The sequence below is a fragment of the Argopecten irradians genome, chromosome 12, assembly GCF_041381155.1.
Source record: "Argopecten irradians isolate NY chromosome 12, Ai_NY, whole genome shotgun sequence".
Lineage (NCBI taxonomy): Eukaryota > Metazoa > Mollusca > Bivalvia > Pectinida > Pectinidae > Argopecten > Argopecten irradians.
The window spans coordinates 32434513-32456215 of record NC_091145.1 but is presented as its reverse complement, the minus strand read 5'-3'; the positions used below and the strand labels follow the sequence as shown (position 1 = coordinate 32456215).

Below are 21703 nucleotides of genomic sequence, written 5' to 3'. Positions count from 1 at the left end.
CTGCAAAAAGAACATGAATTGTTTTGATAATTACACCACTCAATGGCGAGAACAAAGGGATGTTTTTCTGCGTAACTGTTAAAATGTCACCTCCAGCGTGGTCATGGCTATGTTTAGTCTGGAACGGACTAGAGTGTAGATAGTTCTATTATTGTACAAGGAATGACTGGAATTTCAAAAATGTGTTTTTATCAGGTTTTTTGTTAGTTGATTCTCTCCTGTAGCATCTACAAGTGTGAAGGAGGCCCAGCCCAATGTCACTACTAATATCTCTGTGATCAACCCTGTCTGTGCATGTGCAAGAACATTGCCATCTTGTGTGGAATGACATTGGGGGCTGGCTGAATATGTTGTGTTTTGTGAGGTAGATAGCCACCAGCTACTACATGGACAGATTATATCTTAAAATCATTAATGACTGTCATGAGAAGATTATTAAAAACTTAAGGAAAAAAATGAAAATTGATAAATTTTTTAAAATTATATATCCTATGTGAATTCCTCTATCATAAGAAATTGTTATTGATTCTTATGAAATATGAATTAAAATATCCACAAACCTCCTTCACAACAAAAAGTGGTCTTTTTTCACAAACTTACCTCCTTAACTTGAAATTGATTGGACTTTGCAACACTTTGAAATTAGAATTATTTAAAAAGTTTAAATTTGAGTTCAATTTCCTTGAATTTTTTTTATATTACACAAGTTTTTGCTGAAACCAACAAAATACTTATGATACAATCTAAAACAGGGTCTATAAGTTTGCATATAGACAAAGCTTGAATGGATATACCCTGAAAAGGAAGCATGACTATATGTAGCTTTAGAAAGTACATTTTAAAGGATAGTATTTATAACTGCTTGCTTTCGAACATTTTCAGTAGATATTGAACTTTTTGGACTTTGGTTTCTATATGTCTGCTATCCTGAGATTCGAGCCAGAGGGAGACAATCTAGTCGTATAATTTGGTTGAGAATCAATTCAATACAGAGACAAATCCGTACTACAGGGGAACAATCTGACAATATAATTCAGTTAAAAATCCATTATTCAATTTGTTTGCAGCCCTGTTTAATGTTATAGGACGTTAACATGTAAAAGAAAGATGTGCAATGCTCTAATACATTATACTCTAACAGTATATGATTCCTTTAATGCTTTAATGCATACAGTGTATGCACTACCTAGATAAACTATTATCCATATATCTATGTACTAAGGGAAGGTAATTTAGTATTTTGATTCAGTGGGGAATCTTTTGTGGGAACACTTTTTCTAGTACAATTATGCTTTATTTGAGAATTCCTACAAGGGAGATAATCTTGTTATATAATTAAGTTGAGAATCCTTTTTAGATGAAGATATAATCTAGTGTTATAATTCAGTTAGAATCTAGACTAAGGGAGGTAATTAGTGTTATAATTCAGTTTAAAAATAAAGACTAAGGGGAGGTAATTTATTGTTGTAATTCACTTTAAAATATAGGCTAAGGGGATGTAATTTAGTATCATAAATCAACTTGAAGAATTTACAAAGTGTTTAGTGTTACAATTAAGTGGAAAAAATTTCTAGGGGAGAGAATATGTACCAAGTAAGTTTAGTATTATGTATTTGAAAATCATCTCACTATTACATAAGAATCTGTATTAGAGAGAAGATGATTTATTAATAGTTTATGGTGATTTACTTGTTTCTATAGGGAGTTAATCTGGAATTACAGTATAGTTAAAACCCATTGATAAGGGTATTACTGTAATACTGTGTGGGTTACCATGGGGATGAAAATCTTGGCTTGAGGAGACAATTTTACTAAGGGGAGATAATTAAGTGTAATAGTTAGTTTAGTTGAAAGTTTGTGCAAGATCGAATGATATTCAGTCTAATATTATAGCTTAGTTTGAAGTCTTTACAAGGGGAGATAATTACCTAGAATAATTCATTTGAAAGTTCATTTGAACTCAGGTGAGAGTTTATATAGTCTTAAAAAAATCAGATTGATGATATGCATACCTCATATAATGACATTGCAATATTGCTACATTATAACACAAAAATGTATGTGTTAATAACACATTGATCTTGGCCAGTGCTTTTACTATTAGTTAATCAATAATTGATACACTGTTATGTAAATTAGCACTAGTTTTGATCAAAATCATGAATTAGCTACAGGTTGGAACAGAATTTGAAGGTCATGATCAAGCCACTGTTGCCTCAAATGCCAGCATTTTCCATCCCCAAAGAGTCGAAAGGCAAAAATGTAATTCCTAATATAGGTCTGTAGGCATAGTTGTTGTTGTCGTCAGTATCTGGAAATTGTCATTTAGTGTTTGGATTTCATTCATCATGCTGTCTAGCAGCTAGTATTTACGAGAGAATTTGGTGTAACTCAATTTATCCATGTGCCGTGTGCTCTCCCCAATCTCCAGTACTGTAGTTATCTCTCTTCCTGATACCTATATAGAGATATTCTATATATGGTGTATATTCTCTAATCATTTTTACGGGCCGAGTGTTATCATGAAAAATGTACTTACATTTATAGTGGTAAGCCCTCAAACACATTCAATGTTTTTTCTTTGAATGACTATAATATGATTTGTATGGTAAATATGCGTACAGAAAGGTAACAAGTCATAAGAATATTAAGTTTCTGTGTTTGGATATTTAGAATTTTATGATTTTTGAATTGAGGTTGATGGTCGGAAATGTCACTTGTTTAAATCACATTGATTCAAAAATACCTTGAATTTAAAATTGGAAATACTATGATTTTATTCAATGCAACTTTAAGCTTTTTATCGTGTTGTTAAGAAAAGATTCACAAAGCTATATTGATACTCTTACAAACACTAAGCAATGTGCTTTACCCACATACATTGTCACTTCAACTTCGCCTTGTCGGGTTGATTCTTTCTATATTTGTATTTTATTTGATTTAACCTCATTGTCAGTTAAAAAGCTCAATCCATCATTACATAGTCTGTACTGTTGACATAGGTAAGGTGTACTGGGAAGTGTTTGCATTTTCTGTGTAGTGTATTCACAGAGACTGTACATTTATAGTATGTCATGGTCATGCCACAGGTGTTTGATTCTAATTATAAATCACCTCTATGTAATATCATCTCTATGTATATTTAATACTGGGTACGTACCCAGAACAGAATAATACACATTTATAGAGGTATATTATAATTAGGATCAAAATCCTGTGCAATGTACTCATGCATTATAAAACATTTATCAACCTAAGGTAGAAAACAGTTTTTTTTTTTTAGAAAAAATAGTATAACAATTTTGTTCTGCAATATTACATTGGTTCATAATTAGATACTGTGATAGCTATATATTTATATGTCAATGTCTCTAAGATAGCATATAGCCAGTGATTTTGCAGGGAATGATAATTTCATAGTATCGAGTGACATATAGCCAAATTAATTGTTTCAAAATGTTGATCCCTGAAGTATTAAGATACAATTGAACTACCTGGTATATGCTTCAATCACAAGAATTTTTTACTAACAACTGGTTCGCCTGTTGTCTTGCTGTATAATGTGACTGGGTGGGGTGTGTTGCTTGGTGTCTTTGGCAGCATGCTTCAGTGATATAGCAATAAAAGGGCAAGAGTTCCACTATATAATACAAGAAGACACAACACGAACATACGTACCACAGTCTCCCAAAACATGCACCTCATATCTGGATAAGTTGCAAACTTAATCTATATAACAAAAATAATGATGATGCAGATACATATAAATGTATATAAACCTACTAGTACATGTCATTTGCTTCTAACTTAATATTTGCATGATAGCTAGACCAAAATATATGATTTTAAATCAGACTTAATTTTTGTCAAGACAGTGCGACAACAGATGTGAAAGCGAGACTACATTATTTCTTTTCTGGCAGCTTTGCAGTTATAGCACCGTTAAGATGGGACTTTAATTAGTTTTGTGTTGACATGATGAAGAGCATAATAATTCATATTTTCATGTGTCCAAAATCTTATTGCTCCAATCAGTGTGCAGGGATGAAAAGTAACATCATTAATACACATCTATTTGCCATCACAAAATTCAAGTGTACCCATTTCAAGAAGACAATTAATATAAAAATAAAACAATGGATAGATGGCTTAGTGGTAGAATGTTTGGACACCTTTTAATATATACCACTTGGTCACCTCAGTCTAGGATGGAGGGCAGGTGGTAGAATGTTGAGACACCATATACCACTAGTCCACCTAAGTCTAGGACAGAGGGCTGGTGGTAGAAGGTTGGGATAGCTTTTGGCACAAGGCAGTCTGGAATGAGAGTCTGGCTTATCGTTTATTTAACATTAAAATGTTTAATCGCTATGAGTGAAGGGCTTGTGGTTAAGGTCTTGTGATATATTAATTATATATATATATCACAATTTAGCTACCATTATGACCAGCTAAGTTAATGAAGGACTTTAGTTAGTAATGGATTGTAAATGGAATCACCAGTCACCACAGCTCTGCAAGTCTGTCTTATCATTCACCTCCATGGATATTTATTCATCTGCAGTGATATTATATAATATGGCTCACACTCAATAGTCAATATAGCTATATTGCATTTATTCCAAATATATTCATGAACGAAGGCTTCAGATGTAATGATGGAATTAGAAATTCAGTTTTACACTGCTGGCTTGACAATCCTGACAGCCCAGAAACAGCTCAACATTACATTGTCAATAATCGTATCCAAAGATTGAAATGACATGCTTTGATAAAGCTCCTGCATGGCTTTTGTAATAGTAATACCTTTGATGTGAAGTTTAGTGGGACTGGAGTTGATCGATGGTTGGTTACTATAGGTAGCTCTATCAGAAGAGCATCGGAGGTTCCAGGTTCGAGCCTCAGTCTGGCATTTTCACCATCCTGTTATAAAACTTTTTTTGAGAGCAAAGAAATTTGAGAAAGGAGGGAGTGTAGTGGAATTTGTTCAATCTTCTCGCAACTGAAGCTGGTGACTCAATCTATAGGACATACTGTATTCGACCCAATAAGCGCCCAGGGCATTTAAAAGATTGAAGAAGAAAAAAAGAAAAGAAGAAATTATATTACAAAACTATATAGTTTTGATAGTTTTGGTCTTATGCCTGGGCAATTGAAACGAGTCCTCAAAAAGGGAAGGGACAGTTTAAATAGGGACATGGGCGCTTATTCACTGTTTGAATACGGTATGACTAGTTTTAGGAGGTTCAAGGTTCAAGCCCTGGTATGGCTGCTTGACATTGTCTCCTATCTTTTAGCAATATGAGTAGCATTGTAAGACCTGTAGCACTGCAGCAGTTGCTGTACCACTATATGTTATAGGAACTTTGACAGTAAGACAGTTATTCTTCTGTCCGTAAATGGAAAACAATTTCATTGTGTGTTCTACAGTTAATGACTTAGGCTACCATTTCGAGATATTGTAAGCTCCCCAGGCAGTTCCCAGTAAATGGAGTAGCCATCATTTTTGTTTTACAATTACATCATTTGTCCCTACACACTAAGGTAGAGTTCTCACACATCGTTTGGTGATGAATTTGTCAGAGCAGCCCATAAATGTTTAAACCTGACATCTTGTTTTTAAGACGACTGATATCTATCAGAACCCTCCTACCCTAACAAGGACCGACATTGGACAGACATTTGAAGGCATGCTGGGTCACTGACAGGACTTCAGACCTAATACACCTACAAAATTCATTTTTCATAAGAAAGTACTACAAGTAAAATAGAAGTATGGTGGTGTGGTGTGATATAGACTTGGAACAATACAACCTTCATGATAAGGCTCTGTGTCATATTCGAAGTATTTCATTGATCCTGTCTGCTGGAATGCTCTAATACACAGTAAAACCTTAGCGGCCACCCTCTGTATAAAGACCACTGTTTATTATGACCGCTTTCTATGCTATGTAAAAGGATCTCCCATTAGGACAAAGAATCACAGACAGTGAAGTACAATGTTCCTGGCAGGTTCCCTTTTAGTGGCCTCACAGACAGGGAAGTACAATGTTCCTGGCAGGTTCCCTTTTGGTGGCCTCACAGATAGTAGTGAAGTACAATGTTCCTGGCAGCTTCCCTTTTGGGTAGCCTTCTATGCTATGTAAAAGGATCTCCCATTAGGACAAAGAATAAAAATATCCAAGTGGCCAAATGGTCCTGATAAGCATGTGGTCTTTATAGAGAGGAGGTGATAACTAAAACAGCTTATTAATATGTTATAGTCAAGATACTAGGTACATACATGTGTATGTCTTTAATTTATTTTGATCGATTTAGAAATAAGAAATCTCAAGAGGAAGTGTACGTGTAAACCTATTCTTATATTATCCATTGTAATGAGAAAGATGAATGTGGCAACTAAGAAGGAATCACTGCTAAATAACTGTGGATGATAACTATAATCTGATGGGAATTTTAGGTCATTATCTGTAATCATATCTGAAGGACATGTGCTGAGAAACTTAACAATGCTTAATCATTTGAGTGATCAATATAGGTTCGGAGTGAGAAATATAGTTCCAGCTTGAATGTTCAGTGTATTAGTGTGGTACATCTAATCGTTGCCGAGAGGTTAATATAGACAATCACTGCCTTAGAAACACCTCTGGGTCACATTGCAAGTTCCATTCTCACATGGCCAGGGCAGTTAGATTTTTTTCTGGATTCCCTGACTTTCCTCTACTTCTTAAACCTGACATGTTGACATGAAATTTCATGACCTTGACCTTAAACAAAATTAATCCAAGCCAGTTTTAGTTTATGGGTGCCATCTACAAAGACAAGAGATTGTGCATAACACCTTGGTAAAGCGTTGGTCTTTGATGTCTCTATTTGTTTCCCAGTGTTTCTCTCCCAGAGTTTATACCAGTGACACTCCGGTTTTCTTTATATATGGTATCTCAATAATGTGGACGTATATGTGTTCATCACCTGGTTCCTAAGGGACAAACTTCTTGATGTATGTATGTATTAGGCAGGCGACTGGGAAAGGCTATTACATTGGAAAAACGAATAGTAGCAAAATATATATTGAGTTGTAGACATTTTATTTTATGAAGTGTTAATGCCAGAGAAAGGGAATTGCATTCTGATAAAATCGCATGATCAGATGTAATATTTCACCGAAAGAGCATTACACAAGCATTAAAGGGTTAACATATAGATATATAAAGAGAACCATTGCTAATGGTATTGACTACAACACAGTAAGATCTACGATACTCTCCTAGTATATATAATGGTCATGAAATATTTAGGTTTTGTTATATAAACTTATTATATGTTTCTCATGGATACACAATGCAGACCCGGGGTAATATTCCAATAGCAGCTCCTATTATTGAGTCAGATTGCATATATCAATCCTTTAATTTTCTACTAGGTTACATTAAGCTTGTCTGCTCTAATCCATAAACAAAATATTGAGGAGTCCTTCCTGTTTCACGTATGAGTCACTATATATATACTGACCTTGAAAAATTCAAATGTCATAATTTCAATATTTTTGTACCAATATATCAAAGAGACTTTATGAAAAGATGCATGTATGTTTGACTGGAACAACGTCCTTCTTCATGACACAGTTATATTAATGATATTATATCAGAAGTTGCCTGCAGACACTATGTCAGTTGTGGGTGCTTTAAAAAGGAAAAGCATGGAGAATTAAGTTAAAGCATGTATTGGATTAGTAATATCTTCAGAAGTATACCAGGTGAGATCTGTCATTGGAAGCTCAGTTCCCCTGTCAATGGAAGCTATGTAAACCATGGTTGACCATGGTTAAACCATGGTTAACCATTGCCCAGGGTTACCATAGCTAACCATGGTTTTGACTTCTTTAAATGGCCAACCATGGTTAAGCATGGTTGATGTTGGAACCATAGCTATATTTAAACCAAGGTCAAAGCATTGTTAAACCATGGTTAATGAACCATGGTCAAACCATGGTAAAGCATGGTAAGTAACTATAGTTGAAGGCCCAGGGAAAATCTCTTCCCATATACCATGGTTAACCCTAGTAAAGCCAATTGACCAACCATGGCCAATACACCATGGTTTGCCATGTTCGACCATGGTCATGGTAATTGACCGTGGTCAAAACACATGGTTTACCATGGTTGACCATGGTTGACCATGATTAAACCATGGTTAACCATGGTCAATTTGTTGGTCAAACCATGGTCAAGTTATGGTCAAAACATGGTAACATTGTTGTTAAAATATATTCATTCCATGGTAACCCTATTGAAAATTTCATTGGATTGCCACTGAATTCCAGTGGAGCAGTGGTAAAATTTGCCAGAATTTTCATTGGAATTCAACTGTTTTTTTTGTGATATTTTCAATAGAATTTAAGTGGTAAATATCTAAGGAATTTTCTATTAATTAAATGGAAATTCTATCGGAATCCTGATATTATTACTCAATTCAATATTTGATGATGGCACTAGGTATAATCCATATATTGATATATGACAACAGAAGAGTTTAACTTGGAATCACCAACAGTTTAGTATGTTCATTTATGCTTTCATTCTACCCCATATAAGTGCTAAGAAAATCTGTTATCAGGGATATGCAGCAATTGATTTCATAATAATACATCCCAAGTAAATTAGTATTTGTCTGAAATAAACCTATAGTTATAAAGCATGATTTATATGGACAATATAACTCAATAACAATTGGCATATAAACAAATCAATATATATATATACATATACACATAGGAACTCATAAGAATATCAGTGTGCAGCGATTTCATGTTGATAAAGAATTGCAGATAAATCAAAACTTTCTGAAAGTGTTCATCTGTACTTACAGGCATTCAGGAATGAGGTCATCCTTTCACAAATTTGCCAAAACTTCCATTTTAAGAAGAGTGATGTTTCACCTTATATAGAAGTCATGTGACAATAAATGTGACTTCAAACTTATAAGCAGGAAGATGGGAAATGATATGTGAACTTTTAGAAGTTTTAAGCAGAAGATACCGCATGTAAAATAACCCTGAATATCTAAAATCTTTAACTTTCAAAAAAAAAAGTTTAATAAAATATGGTCAGTAATTTAGCAATGTGATCAAATCTAGATCATAACCATTGCCAACCACATGGTCACTATAATTTTAATATTTCACCATGGTTAGAAATTACAACCATGGTTGCATGGGAAGTGAAACCATGGACATTCATGCTCAACCATAGTTGAAGGATATCAACATCAGCTCAACCATGGTTGACCATGGTCATAAATTTAACCATGGTTAACCATGGTTAAAATATGCCAAAACCATGTCTAACCATGGTAAAATTATGGTTAAATATGGTTAACCTTACTGACCATGGTTAACGATGGTCACCTATTGACAGGAGTATGTTTCTAATGAAAAAGGAAAATCATGATTAAGGAATGTAAAGTTTTACAAAGGTGTTGTTGATGTTGCGACATATTCCCGACAAGCCTACTAGCTACCTCTGAGTTGGATCGACAGTTCAGACCCACGTGAGGTAGTTGATAGGTACTGATGACCATTTGTCAGAGGTTTTTCTACAAGAACTATGAAATACAGATTTTCTCTCCCTCCTACATATGACCTTGGCTGTTAATAGGATGTTAAAGAAATCAAATTAATTAAATCAAAGTGTTAAATATTAATCTAAGGAAGAAGTACAACATCCATGATGCAAGACCAGCTAGAATACATATGATTGATGCCATCAAGAAAATGTTAATTCACTTTTGTACTGAAATATGTTATTCCTAATTAACAAAACAGGTGAAACTGCAGCTATAAATTTTCTTCAATATCTATTTTATTTTTGTAAGTTAGATAAAATGTCCACAGATACATAACAACTAGCTGATGGGAAAATACAAATAATTATTACCCCTTATTGGACCATGACGATGTTGAACTTGTGTTAGGACTACAATTACCACACAGTGTCTGTTGAGTTTGTTAGCATTTATGGTAATTACAAGAAAACACAATTTTTAAATTGGTTATGATGTTATAGTGTCATTCATTCTTAAAGTGATCTACTTTAAACCTTCAACTGACATAATACAGAATTTCATTCACTGACAGTATGACATTTTTATTGATACCAAATTATGACAAGCTCAAAGTCAACATGCATGGTAATACGCTCATACCAGTTTCCAGGGATTTGTACTTAAGAAATTACGAGAGGATGTATTGTTATACAATTGTAATAATTTTCATACTGTAAGTGAAATATTGATAATACTAGCTGTCATAATTCACATCGCGGGATATCACATGTTTATCTTCATTTCAGCCTTCACCGACGATGACTCCGACTGGAATCCATGGGGTGAAGAGTTCGAGAAGGAGGACATCAGGGCTCCAAAACAGCTACCACACGCCCCTAGGGAGTTGGAAACAAACTTTAAGAGTTACAAGGAACCTGATGCTGGCCGCCCGAACGTCTCCGCTTCTACAGACCTTGTTGTTGAAATTTGGGGGAAAGCTGCAATAGGTAGGTGTTGTTTTTTTGTGTGGTCTTTTTTTTTAAGTTAAAAGATTTAATTGACATTTTTCTCTGTTAGCAGACAAACCTTGATGCTTCTTCTTTATCCTTTCATGTGTCTTACAGACACAGTAGCATTATTTGTAGTGAGAGGATGTATCCTAAATTATTTTTTACAGACAGAAGTGTTGCTGCTCATGACATTATATTGCAAGACTGATTATCTTTGGATGCCTTTGTGATATAAAAGGATTATTTGTTGCAGGTTTTTTGTGAATTCTTCCACCAATAGAAATTGTATGTAGACTGGTGATCAATTATGGTCTGCCTGGAGATGTACTATAGTTATAGGAATCTACATTGTCCATACAATAAAAGTAGCCTTCCCCACCCAAGGCAAATAAATGATAGATTGTATTCAAAAGTCACAAATATAGAATAAAACAATGACACAATACAGAGAGAGATACAATAGATATATCTACATAGTTCATGATCAGGATTTAATAATGTGTATCAGCAATTTTGAAAATTAGGACTATTACTAAACTTGTATAAGGAAGACAGATAAATTTCTGACTTAGATATATTTTGTCAATTCTGTGTGACCACAAGTATTCCTCTTGTGTAGAACATCTTTATAGCTTGATCAGTTGAGCATCAGACTTAAAAGTATTCCAAGGGTTAACAGAGTTTCATTCTTAGCAGAGGCAGTGATCATGTACTTTGACTATAGTGTAACCTGTCAAAACTGTCCCATGTTTAATCCAGATCCATTCATCATTATTGTTTGGCATATATTGCTTCTTAATTGATAAATCCAGAAACCTGGCTGTAGTGGTCAGGTTCCATTTACATTTGGTTTATACAAGTTACACTGTAGTAACCTCTGTTCTCTAATGGTACAGTATAACTTGTCCACACTAGCCCTTGACCAATCAAGAAACCTGGCTGTAGTGGTCAGGTCCCAGTTACATTCGGTTTATACAAGTTACACTGTAATAACCTTTGTTCTCTAATGGTACAGTATAGCTTGATCAGTTGAGCATCTTGTCCAATCCAGAAACCTGTCTATTCCACCATAATGAAATAGAAATTTCATTAAAACCTGTACAATACGGACATCTGGCTGTACAGATATGCTGGGTCCGTTAGCATCCAGTTTAGACAAGTTCACTGTAATTTGTTGATAATTGATTTCGGAAGATCAGTTCAAATTTGCATTCCTCATCTCCTCGTTTCATGAATCATTTCTGGTAAAATTCACTGCTTCGTAGTGGAACCGCCAACACCACTAATAAAGTCAGACAAAATTCCAAACAAGTCACCAAGTCACGCCCAACATTACCTCCTACAATGACAAACTGTAATTACGTTGCCTGTTGATTTACGACCACAGAGCCTTTATAATTACACTGCAGTTTGACCTTAATTGCATCAGTGAACTGTTTCCAGCCACCATGTAGGTTCTTGGCTTAGAGCTTGGTTCAACTTCATCATTATAAGAGCTAGTCATTTGGCAAGGCCATTCTCTCATATATTTGATTCACAAAGGATGGTAAACCTACGAAGAATTTTGTAAGGAGCACTCTGAAGCTCAAAGATAGACTATGTGTATTGTCAAAAGTAGAATGTACTATTTTTATGGAATGAAGGAAGGCATGTATATATGCCAGGCCTGGAATGAAGGAAGGCATGGTATATATGCCAGGCCTGGAATGAAGGAAGGCATGTATATATGCCAGGCCTGGAATGAAGGAAGGCATGTATATATGCCAGGCCTGGAATAAAGGAAGACATGCCATGCTTCTTTTTTTATTTTTTCTGATTCTTGAAGATTTTAAAAAAAAATTGTTTTGAGGGATGGGAGTGGAGAATGATCTATTATTGTCCATCACCTCCGCAGAACTTGTTAGGGGTATATTCATTTACTTTCCTGTTTCATTGCTTTTCTATATGCTTTATTTCCTTAGTATTTTTGGCGTAAATGTGACATTTTAGTTGTCTGTTGGGAGGAATCGTACAGACATTTGATCCTAAAAAATATTTATCATTAACAGGAGTGAAAAAATAAAATGGAAAAAAAATGTAATAAAATTACAAATTTTGTTTCAATTAGATTTGTAACCTTATAAGGGAGTTTTGATGCAGATCTATGTACAAAATGTTTATAAGGTGGCCGTATATTTTGGTTTGAAATGAACACTGATCCTGAATTACTTAGTGTTGTGTTTCATTAGGCTAGAATTTTATATACACAAAAAAACATACATTCTGCCATTTTGATTGACATTTAATGCTGATTGTCTGTGGATCAGAATTTAAAATGGCCATTAATTCTGTAAAAACGAAGTTATCAGGAGAAATAGCCAGACTATTATGGTAATCAGTTATGGCCGATAGAACTGATAATGTTAACGTTGCCGGTAGAACGCTTCAATGTCTTTAACGATATTGGTGTTATTCCGCATCTTTTTCTCACTTAATACTGTCAGATTATTCCAAAGATGGTCGAAACCATGAAATACAGACAGTTTTTTATAACTTCCCTATGGAAATGTCAGACTGTTTCTTGCTATCTTCTGATAAATCTGAAGAGAAATTTATTTTAATCCTTATAGAGCCTTAAATAATGTGTTTTTGTCGAAATCGTAAATTTCTCTTCTTTCTTTAACCTTACTTTCCCAATTTTCTATGTTCATGATGACAATATTTGATATTGGTCGATACAGATAGTGAGTACGGTACTCAACAACACACCTCAGCCTTTTTCATCAATAAACAATCTTACTTGATTTCTTGATTAAGGATTAGTTGATATTATATAAAACATATACAGTGTTCGTTTCTTGAAATCAATCATGCAGTCTGTTGTAATTTATAGGCCTGCATCCCTTTGATGTTCATCGCGTGCTGAGAAGAAAATATATAAACGCCGACAACCTAGTGCTATAAGTGTTAATGAAACATAAAAATCTCTTTTAATCAGCATATGTTGCAGCATGATTGGTGCACAGTCTTCATTTGTGATTTTGTCCTGTCCGCTGTTATTCTCTTGGGAAGGACATCCAGTTAAGGCTGGAGTTTATTGCAGTGATTGATATCTACATCAGCTGATTGACGGAGCGGTAATGTGATTTGTGTCCAGGTCACAGGAAAGCTTGTCGTCTGAGGTCAAAGTCAACAGCAGTAGCCGCTAAAAGACCTGTCAGTGTTATTGGTCATTTGATATTAGTCTGTACATTTAGGCATGAGAGTCAGTCCATTTTGGACATGATAGTCTGTATATTTGGATATGATAGTCTGTACATTCGGACATGATATTTTCCTTATACGGTACCTTTACTGAGGTCTGGGTCAGTTGTCCATCTGTGCCTTCTAAATAACAGACAAGGGTATCAGAATGATCAGAATTCTAATGTCTCTGTGCACTTGTTGGGCCGGCTCTGATAAGCAGACGGTCACAGTCTGACCATATCACATTATTTAATAAAAGTCTGTTGCCTACAACAGTTTCATAAGAAGAAATTGCTTTTTTCATGTTTGCTGAACTCGAAAGAGTAAGCTTTAAACTAAATGTTTCTTTTTAAAAAACTGGACATTACACAATCAGGAATATCCCCAACTGTATCAGTTCTATATTCTGTAGACCAACTTTCTTTTGCGGCTATTGAATTTCGCGATTTCCATTTCAAAACAAGTTTGCGAAGATTATTTATTGCGAATTTAACAATTGAATGATAATTCCTATCAATATAGATATTCATTTGCGGTGACAAATTTTCACGAATCTACTTGGATCGTGAAATTCATGAAAATATATCGTACACAAATAAAAGTTAGTTAACAGTTTGGGGTGCGGCCTTAAAAACTTTGCAGTGATATTGGAGACTGTACAACTTGTAATGTTCATTCAGACAATATATGGTTGTAGTTCCCAAGGTAGATATATATAAAAGGATTGGTATCAAAAGGGGTTGTCTTCATATTTAACTGCAATATTGTCTGCGATGCACTGGTATATTAACGGTGCAAAAAATTTTCTATCTATAGAAGTTTTATTTTATAGGCCTACCATACAATTAAACACTTCATTGTTCCTTTGAGGCTGTTTCTAAGAAAGAAATGAGACTTTTTAAAGATCATTACAAAGAATGAGACCAACCTGAATTCAAACATTGAGAATCAGCTATCCAAACTGTGTGATTCCATGCCTATCAAGTCCTACTACAAACAAGTTGTCTCCAATCTATTTTAGTAGATTGAAATAAAGTTAACATTAGAGGGTCTCCATATTTCAAGGACTAAATAAAAGGAATTGAGGGTCACAATTTAAGTATTGTATTTAACCAAACATTGATTTTGATAGTACTGTAATGCTTAATATCTTTTATAATTGCCATCTTCCTTAAAAGCCACACTAAATTTTTTAAACAATTTCAATTTTTAAATTCTATCTGTCAAATTTAATCATTTTGTAGAGTCCCAATAGTTATTAGTTTTTGCTGTTGATTAAACACTTTTCATCACTTCCAGAACAATTTTAATCACATAAATGAAACGCTAATATCCAAAACTCGATCGGGTTGCCTTATGCCTCTCGGCATCCTTCTAAATACTGCACAGTACTGTTGAACAATGAAATGAAGCTTCTCTGTTAACTTAGATTAGATTGCATATGTTTGGTGTTTTAAATTCATCTGAGGCCATTATATAGATTAGCTTCAAATTTGGTTTGTTTTGGAAAGATAGTGGCTCTTTAATGATTCCTAACTATCTATTGATAAGGAAAAACTAAACACAATATAGACACAGAAAAGGTCCTTTTAACCACAGTAAGTGCCCTCGAACAGTTTTAAAAAGAAACCATTATTGTGCTATCCATTTTAAAAATAATTTGTTGATTTATTGTTTTTACACAAACTTTATAACACATGTACCCTATGTAATAAATCATATGTAAAAACAGTAACAAAAAACACACCATAATAATGGTAGATGGGTGTGAGCTTATTTTACTTGTCAGACATGATTATGTTGAGTCTGGTTCCTGTCAGACAAATCCTGGTCGGTATTTCCCTTTTTGAACTTTACACTGGCGCAATTTTGATAGGAACAATTAAAGCTGGTGTGACGCTCACCTCAGTATCTGCCTGTGTACATGTGGCGTACCTCACTGTGATAGCCAGTGTCTCTACAGGACAATAAAACACTCATTGTTTTGCGATAAGCACCTGATTACCAAAGTTTTTTCCTTTACATCATTATAAACATCTGTAATTAATGTTGCCAAAACCACTCATATCAACAAGTGTCATGTCTGGCCTACATTCTGTGTTTAGTGGCTGTTACAAGGATACAAGTTACCCAAAAATCTGGACATCAATTGTTATAAAGATTCTACTTTCTGTATACATACAGTGAAATCTGCCTTCTGTACAAAGGCCACGTCTGTATATAAAGACTTATGACTACCTCTGTATAAAGACCACTTTCTTTTAAGACCACTTTATCTGGGTCTCAAATGACCATTAACAGCACAATATGACGCCATTCTGACCTGCATATAAAGACCAGCTTACAGGTGGTTGTCAGAGCAAAGTTAGATTGACCAGTGCATTAGACAAGCTAAAGATGGCTACTTAATATGTTACCAATAGTCCAGGAGAGGTGGAGGCCAGGAAGTGTGAAAATCTTAGACACATTAACCAATAGGCCATCATGACTTTAAGTTATACCTACAATAGCATACACCAAGCCCCCCTGCTGAGTCGAAAACAACTGTTTCTAGGTCATGGAAATGTCATGATGGAAGAAACAAAGACAATCTAATTTCCTGTAGTATCTCCATATATGGAAATCCTGATTAATTCGTAATCCTGTAGGTTACAGGGGTCATTTCCTCATGACATTTTACGAGAATCAAAATCATTAACATTTAACGAAAATATTTCATTATTTCAGATAAGAAATAATCCCAAAAACTCTTGTTCACATATTTATTATTTGTCTTGAATTGAAAATTCAAAAAGGATTAAAAGAAAAATCTAGATGTCTTATATTTTAGATTTGATGATAAAACGCAGATCAACAAAATCAATGTCCTTATATTATACTTACTGTAAGGTCAATTTACCTAACATGATTAGGTATATATATAACCATTCAATTTAGACTTACCATAAATTATAAGTAGGAGCACTGATATGTTTTAACTTAAGTTTACAATGTAGCATCCCAACTAAAGGTGTTGGAATATTTACATTTCACATTTACAGTTGCTAATATTTGCGAGGGCTTTAACTTTACTGTTGATCCATCCAAATAGGCAAAGTTTTAAAACCTCGTGAAAATCAAATTGATGGTTTACATAATAGCTTGTCGTATGAATGACAGTTTCAAAGATTTCAGAAATGATTATTAAAAATAATCCCCCGCAAATAAATGAACAGTGAATTGCAAAATTTTACAACTATACAGTACCTGGCAGATATCAACTTATTTGATGGAACTTAAGAAAATTAGATACCTCAGAATTGTTTCTGCATTGAGTGTGTTGATACCTCAGAATTGTTTCTGCATTGTGTGTGTAAATACCATTCCCAAACACAAAACAGTTGGCACAGGAACTGTGCATCATATAAAGTTTAGCCGCTGTCACATTTTGCAGCTAATGTAGCTCAACTTCTGCTTGAGGAAAAATAATTATACAGTTTTGAATGTCCTTTCTAAAAAATTGGAGAAAAAAAATAATAGGTTTCAAAGGATAATTGAGGTCTTTAACATGATGCTTCAAAAAGAGATGCTCATAATTTGTTTTTTTCTTCGTAAAACGAGTGTTTGTGTAATTGAGAAACACCCATCATAAAACGTTTGGTTTCGCGATAGAGAATGCCAGTGTTCTATTTTACAGGTTATTGTGAAACAGGTTAAATTACTATTATGATAAAGCAATTAACGTCTGCTATTTATACTTTTAGGTTGTGATATATTGAATAAAGGATAATATAAGTTCATTATATCTTTATTTTGGATATGGCTATAACAACCTCACCTGGAGATTTTGGTGAAATATCCATTGATGACAAATACATAATGCATCAAACAGAAATTCTAACAACAACTTCACCCCCACCCCAAATCAAAGGTTAAGGGGAAGGGTTATATTACTTAATCATATTTGTCTTTCCATCCCAAAATTGTCCCATCCTGATTTTATATGAAGGACAGTACATTTAAGACAGTCTGACAGACATTCAAAATTTTACAAAAATTCCAATTATGCTAATAGATATCCTTCACAGAGTTATAGCATAAAATTTATTTGAGCACAAATTTAACGGCTCCATAATTTGGCTAAGATACTTGAATTGTTGCCTTTTACTTCCCCTACAAAACGTGTCCAACAAAGGCTTGATCAGGATTCTTAAAGTGTCACTTTTAACAAGGGATGCAGGTGTAACATCCCCCCTTAGGGGTCAATCTCGGGACACGACTACTCCAACCTGACCCCTACATATACACGGCTGAACTGATACTGTTCATCGTTCAGTAAAGACTGACCAATTGTCAAAATGGCCATCAGGACAATTGGTCATTAATGCCTTGTTAAGGGTTTTAATTTCCATACATGTGGATTTGTCATGCTGGTTTAGATAAAAGTTGTATGATTCACCCTGGAGATATGTGTAGTATCGACACATCTTCACTTAGGAGAGACACGGAGACACCCTCATCCTTTCTTAATGCAAGCTGCATTTGCATATTTTCTCTACGTACTCTTCTGCATCATATTAATGTGCTTGAACTGTAATTGATAAAGTGTCAAAATTTTCTTTTTGAAATGGAAGCCATTAATTGATTGTCAGTATGAGGTGATACTGTATAATGTATCTTGTATCACATGTACACAAACATCACCTTCGTTATGTTGTATTTACTAGATTAATTCCCAAAGCTTTGGCAGTCTCGCTGATATGCTCTTCTCATATAGCGTCTCTCAACTATCGAAGGAAATTTTTTTGTGTAAAATCAGATTTAAAGATAATGTATGACCTTACCTTGCACATATATATTTGAAAATTTAGGATGATATTTTGAAGCAGAAATTAGCACAAAACTCCCTTCATCTACGTATACAGTACATGTGCATGGAGGTATATCAATATAGTATAAAGGGTATAGATTTCCATTTAAGAGTATTTATTTCATGTTGATTCTGCATTAATTTATTAGGTTTAAGTAATGATTACAAATTAATGATCCCTGGAGGACATATTATCATGCAGTTTAGAAACTGACTTGCTGGTTTTGCTCACAAAAACTCTGATCTGTATGAGAAAGACATGATCTTATATTACTTTCTTATTAGCCCACCATCATCAGATGGTGGGCTATTCAAATCGCCTTTCGTCCGTGGTCCGTCGTCCGTCCGTCCGTCCGTCCGTCCGTCCGTCCTTCCGTCCGTCCGTTAACAATTCTTGTTACCGCTATTTCTCAGAAAGTACTGAAGGGATTTTTCTCAAATTTCACATGTAGGTTCCCCTAGGGCCCTAGTTGTGCATATTGCATTTTGGGACCAATCGGTCAACAAGATGGCCGACTGGCAGCCATCTTGGATTTTGATAGTTAAAGTTTGTTACTGCTATTTCCCAGAAAGTACTGCAGGGATCTTTCTCAAATTTCATATATAGGTTCCCCTAGGGCCCTAGTTGTGCATATTGCATTTTGGGACCAATCGGTCAACAAGATGGCCAACTGGCGGCCATCTTGGATTTTGATAGTTAAAGTTTGTTACCGCTATTTCTCAGAAAGTACTGAAGGGATCTTTCTCAAATTTCATATGTAGGTTCTCCTAGGGCCTTAGTTGTGCATATTGCATTTTGGGACCAATCGGTCAACAAGATGGCCGACTGACGGCCATCTTTGATTTTGATAGTTAAAGTTTGTTACCGCTATTTCTCAGAAAGTACTGAAGGGATCTTTCTCAAATTTCATATGTAGGTTTCCCTAGGGTCCTAGTTGTGCATATTGCATTTTGGGACCAATCGGTCAACAAGATGGCCGACTGACGGCCATCTTGGATTTTGATAGTTAAAGTTTGTTACCGCTATTTCTCAGAAAGTACTGAAGGGATCTTTCTCAAATTTCATATGTAGGTTCTCCTAGGGCCCTAGTTGTGCATATTGCATTTTGGGACCAATCGGTCAACAAGATGGCCGACCGGCGGCCATCTTGGATTTTGATAATTAAAGTTTGTTACCGCTATTTCCCAGAAAGCACTGAAGGGATCTTTCTCAAATTTCATATGTAGGTTCCCCTAGGGCCCTAGTTGTGCATATTGCATTTTGGGACCAATCAGTCAACAAGATGGCCGACTGACTGACGGCCATCTTGGATTTTGATAGTTAAAGTTTGTTACCGCTATTTCTCAGAAAGTACTGAAGGGATCTCTCTCAAATTTCATATGCATGTTCCCCTTGAACCCTAGTTGTGCATATTGCATTTTGGGAGCGATCGGTCAACAAGATAGCTAACCGACGGCCATCTTGGATTTTGATAGTTAAAGTTTGTTAACACTATTTCTCAGAAAGTACTGAAGGGATCTCTCTCAAATTTCACATGCATGTTCCCCTTGAACCCTAGTTGTGCATATTGCATTTTGGGAGCGATCGGTCAACAAGATAGCCGACCGACGGCCATCTTGGATTTTGATAGTTAAAGTTTGTTACCGCTATTTCTCAGAAAGTACTGAAGGGATCTTTCTCAAATTTCATGTACAGGTTCCTGAAGGGGTCTAGTGCATTTTCGGACTTATCGGTCAGCAAGATGATCGACTAGTAGCCATCTTTGATTTTAATAATTGAAGTTTATTACTGTTACATATCTCAGAAAGTACTGAAAGGATCTTTCTCAAGTTTCATATATAGCATGTAGTAAAAGTTTGAAAAGCAGGGAAAAGATCCCTCTTTCTGTTATCAGACATAGATAATTCTTTGGTGGGCGCCAAGATCCCTCTGGGATCTCTTGTATATTATAGTATATCAATTATTGGTAAAAAATGACTAAAATTTGGGTTAGATATCTTTATTTTCATTTCTTTCAACCTTATTTTCCCAATGTCTATTTTCTCATGGCCTCTTTTTGCTTTAGTTGAGCTAAAATTAAAAAATAGAAATTCTTATGGACAAGAAGATTGATGTTTTCTAAAACTTGTCTTTTCCACAATGGTTAAAGAATAACAAAATCAAAAATACTGTAGTGTAGAGCTCCTAAATCAGAGTGGTATGCTGGTTTTTCTCAATACCACAAAGCATTCAGTAGCATATATTTATAGGAATGTATCAACGTGGGAATAGATTGCTGGACTCAACCTCACCAGAAGGTCACAGAAGATGTGCCCTCATACTTGCTCATGCGGACACTTCTCGCCATTTTGGAGATAATTTGAAGAATTGACCAGACTAGATCAATGCATGGTCTGGCAGTTAAGCCAATGAATTGCGTAATTTAGCACAAATCCCCTGTCTGTGCTGCAGCATCATTTAAAACATCTCTACTGGGCATTAAAAGGAATTGTTGGGAATTCTGTTACAGATATTTACGTGTAAAGCTAAAAGTTTTTTAAATGGAACCTGTTTTGTCAATTATGGTTATTTATTCGCAATACACAGGAACGTCATTAGTCGGAATCGTGGTGAAGTGGAGGGGTGTTATTGGCTGTATACTGATGCCAGTACGCAGTATACTAACGCACACTGTCAAATAACCACGGAAGTCATCACATTTAATCCGATATGATGTCATAATGTCACAGTTTATTTGTATCACCGTTTCGTAACTTTCTACTCAGACAAATTGATTTGGCAAATGGATGTTCGCCTAGTAATGGACACAAATTCGGTTATAAAGCTACTTGTGTGTATTATAGAGATCTCCGCTGGTAAAGTTGACCCGACATGAAGGTCTGGTATGTGTCATATACACTCGAATATAAGATCATTTAGAATCAAAGGTTAAAATAATATGTCCTTACATTATGTTAGGTTAAAGCCTACGCTCATGTGGATAGACTTTTATCTACAAAAGGGATAGCATGCGTGGTGCTCTCAGAGTTTGGAACTCGTGATTAAGTGTTCTGCAATGCAAAACTTCTGCATACA

The 21703-nt window shown here is 35.0% G+C and overlaps 1 protein-coding gene across 1 annotated transcript in view; it reads left to right on the top strand.

Moving 5' to 3' along the window:
• The window catches only part of LOC138304624 (ribitol-5-phosphate xylosyltransferase 1-like), a 122154-nt gene that overhangs the window by 19898 nt on the left and 80553 nt on the right, over positions 1 to 21703 (top strand). The window contains exon 2 of the mRNA XM_069244792.1: positions 10350 to 10550. Coding sequence (XP_069100893.1) covers positions 10350 to 10550 — 201 coding nt within the window. The remainder of the gene's footprint in view (positions 1 to 10349; positions 10551 to 21703) is intronic.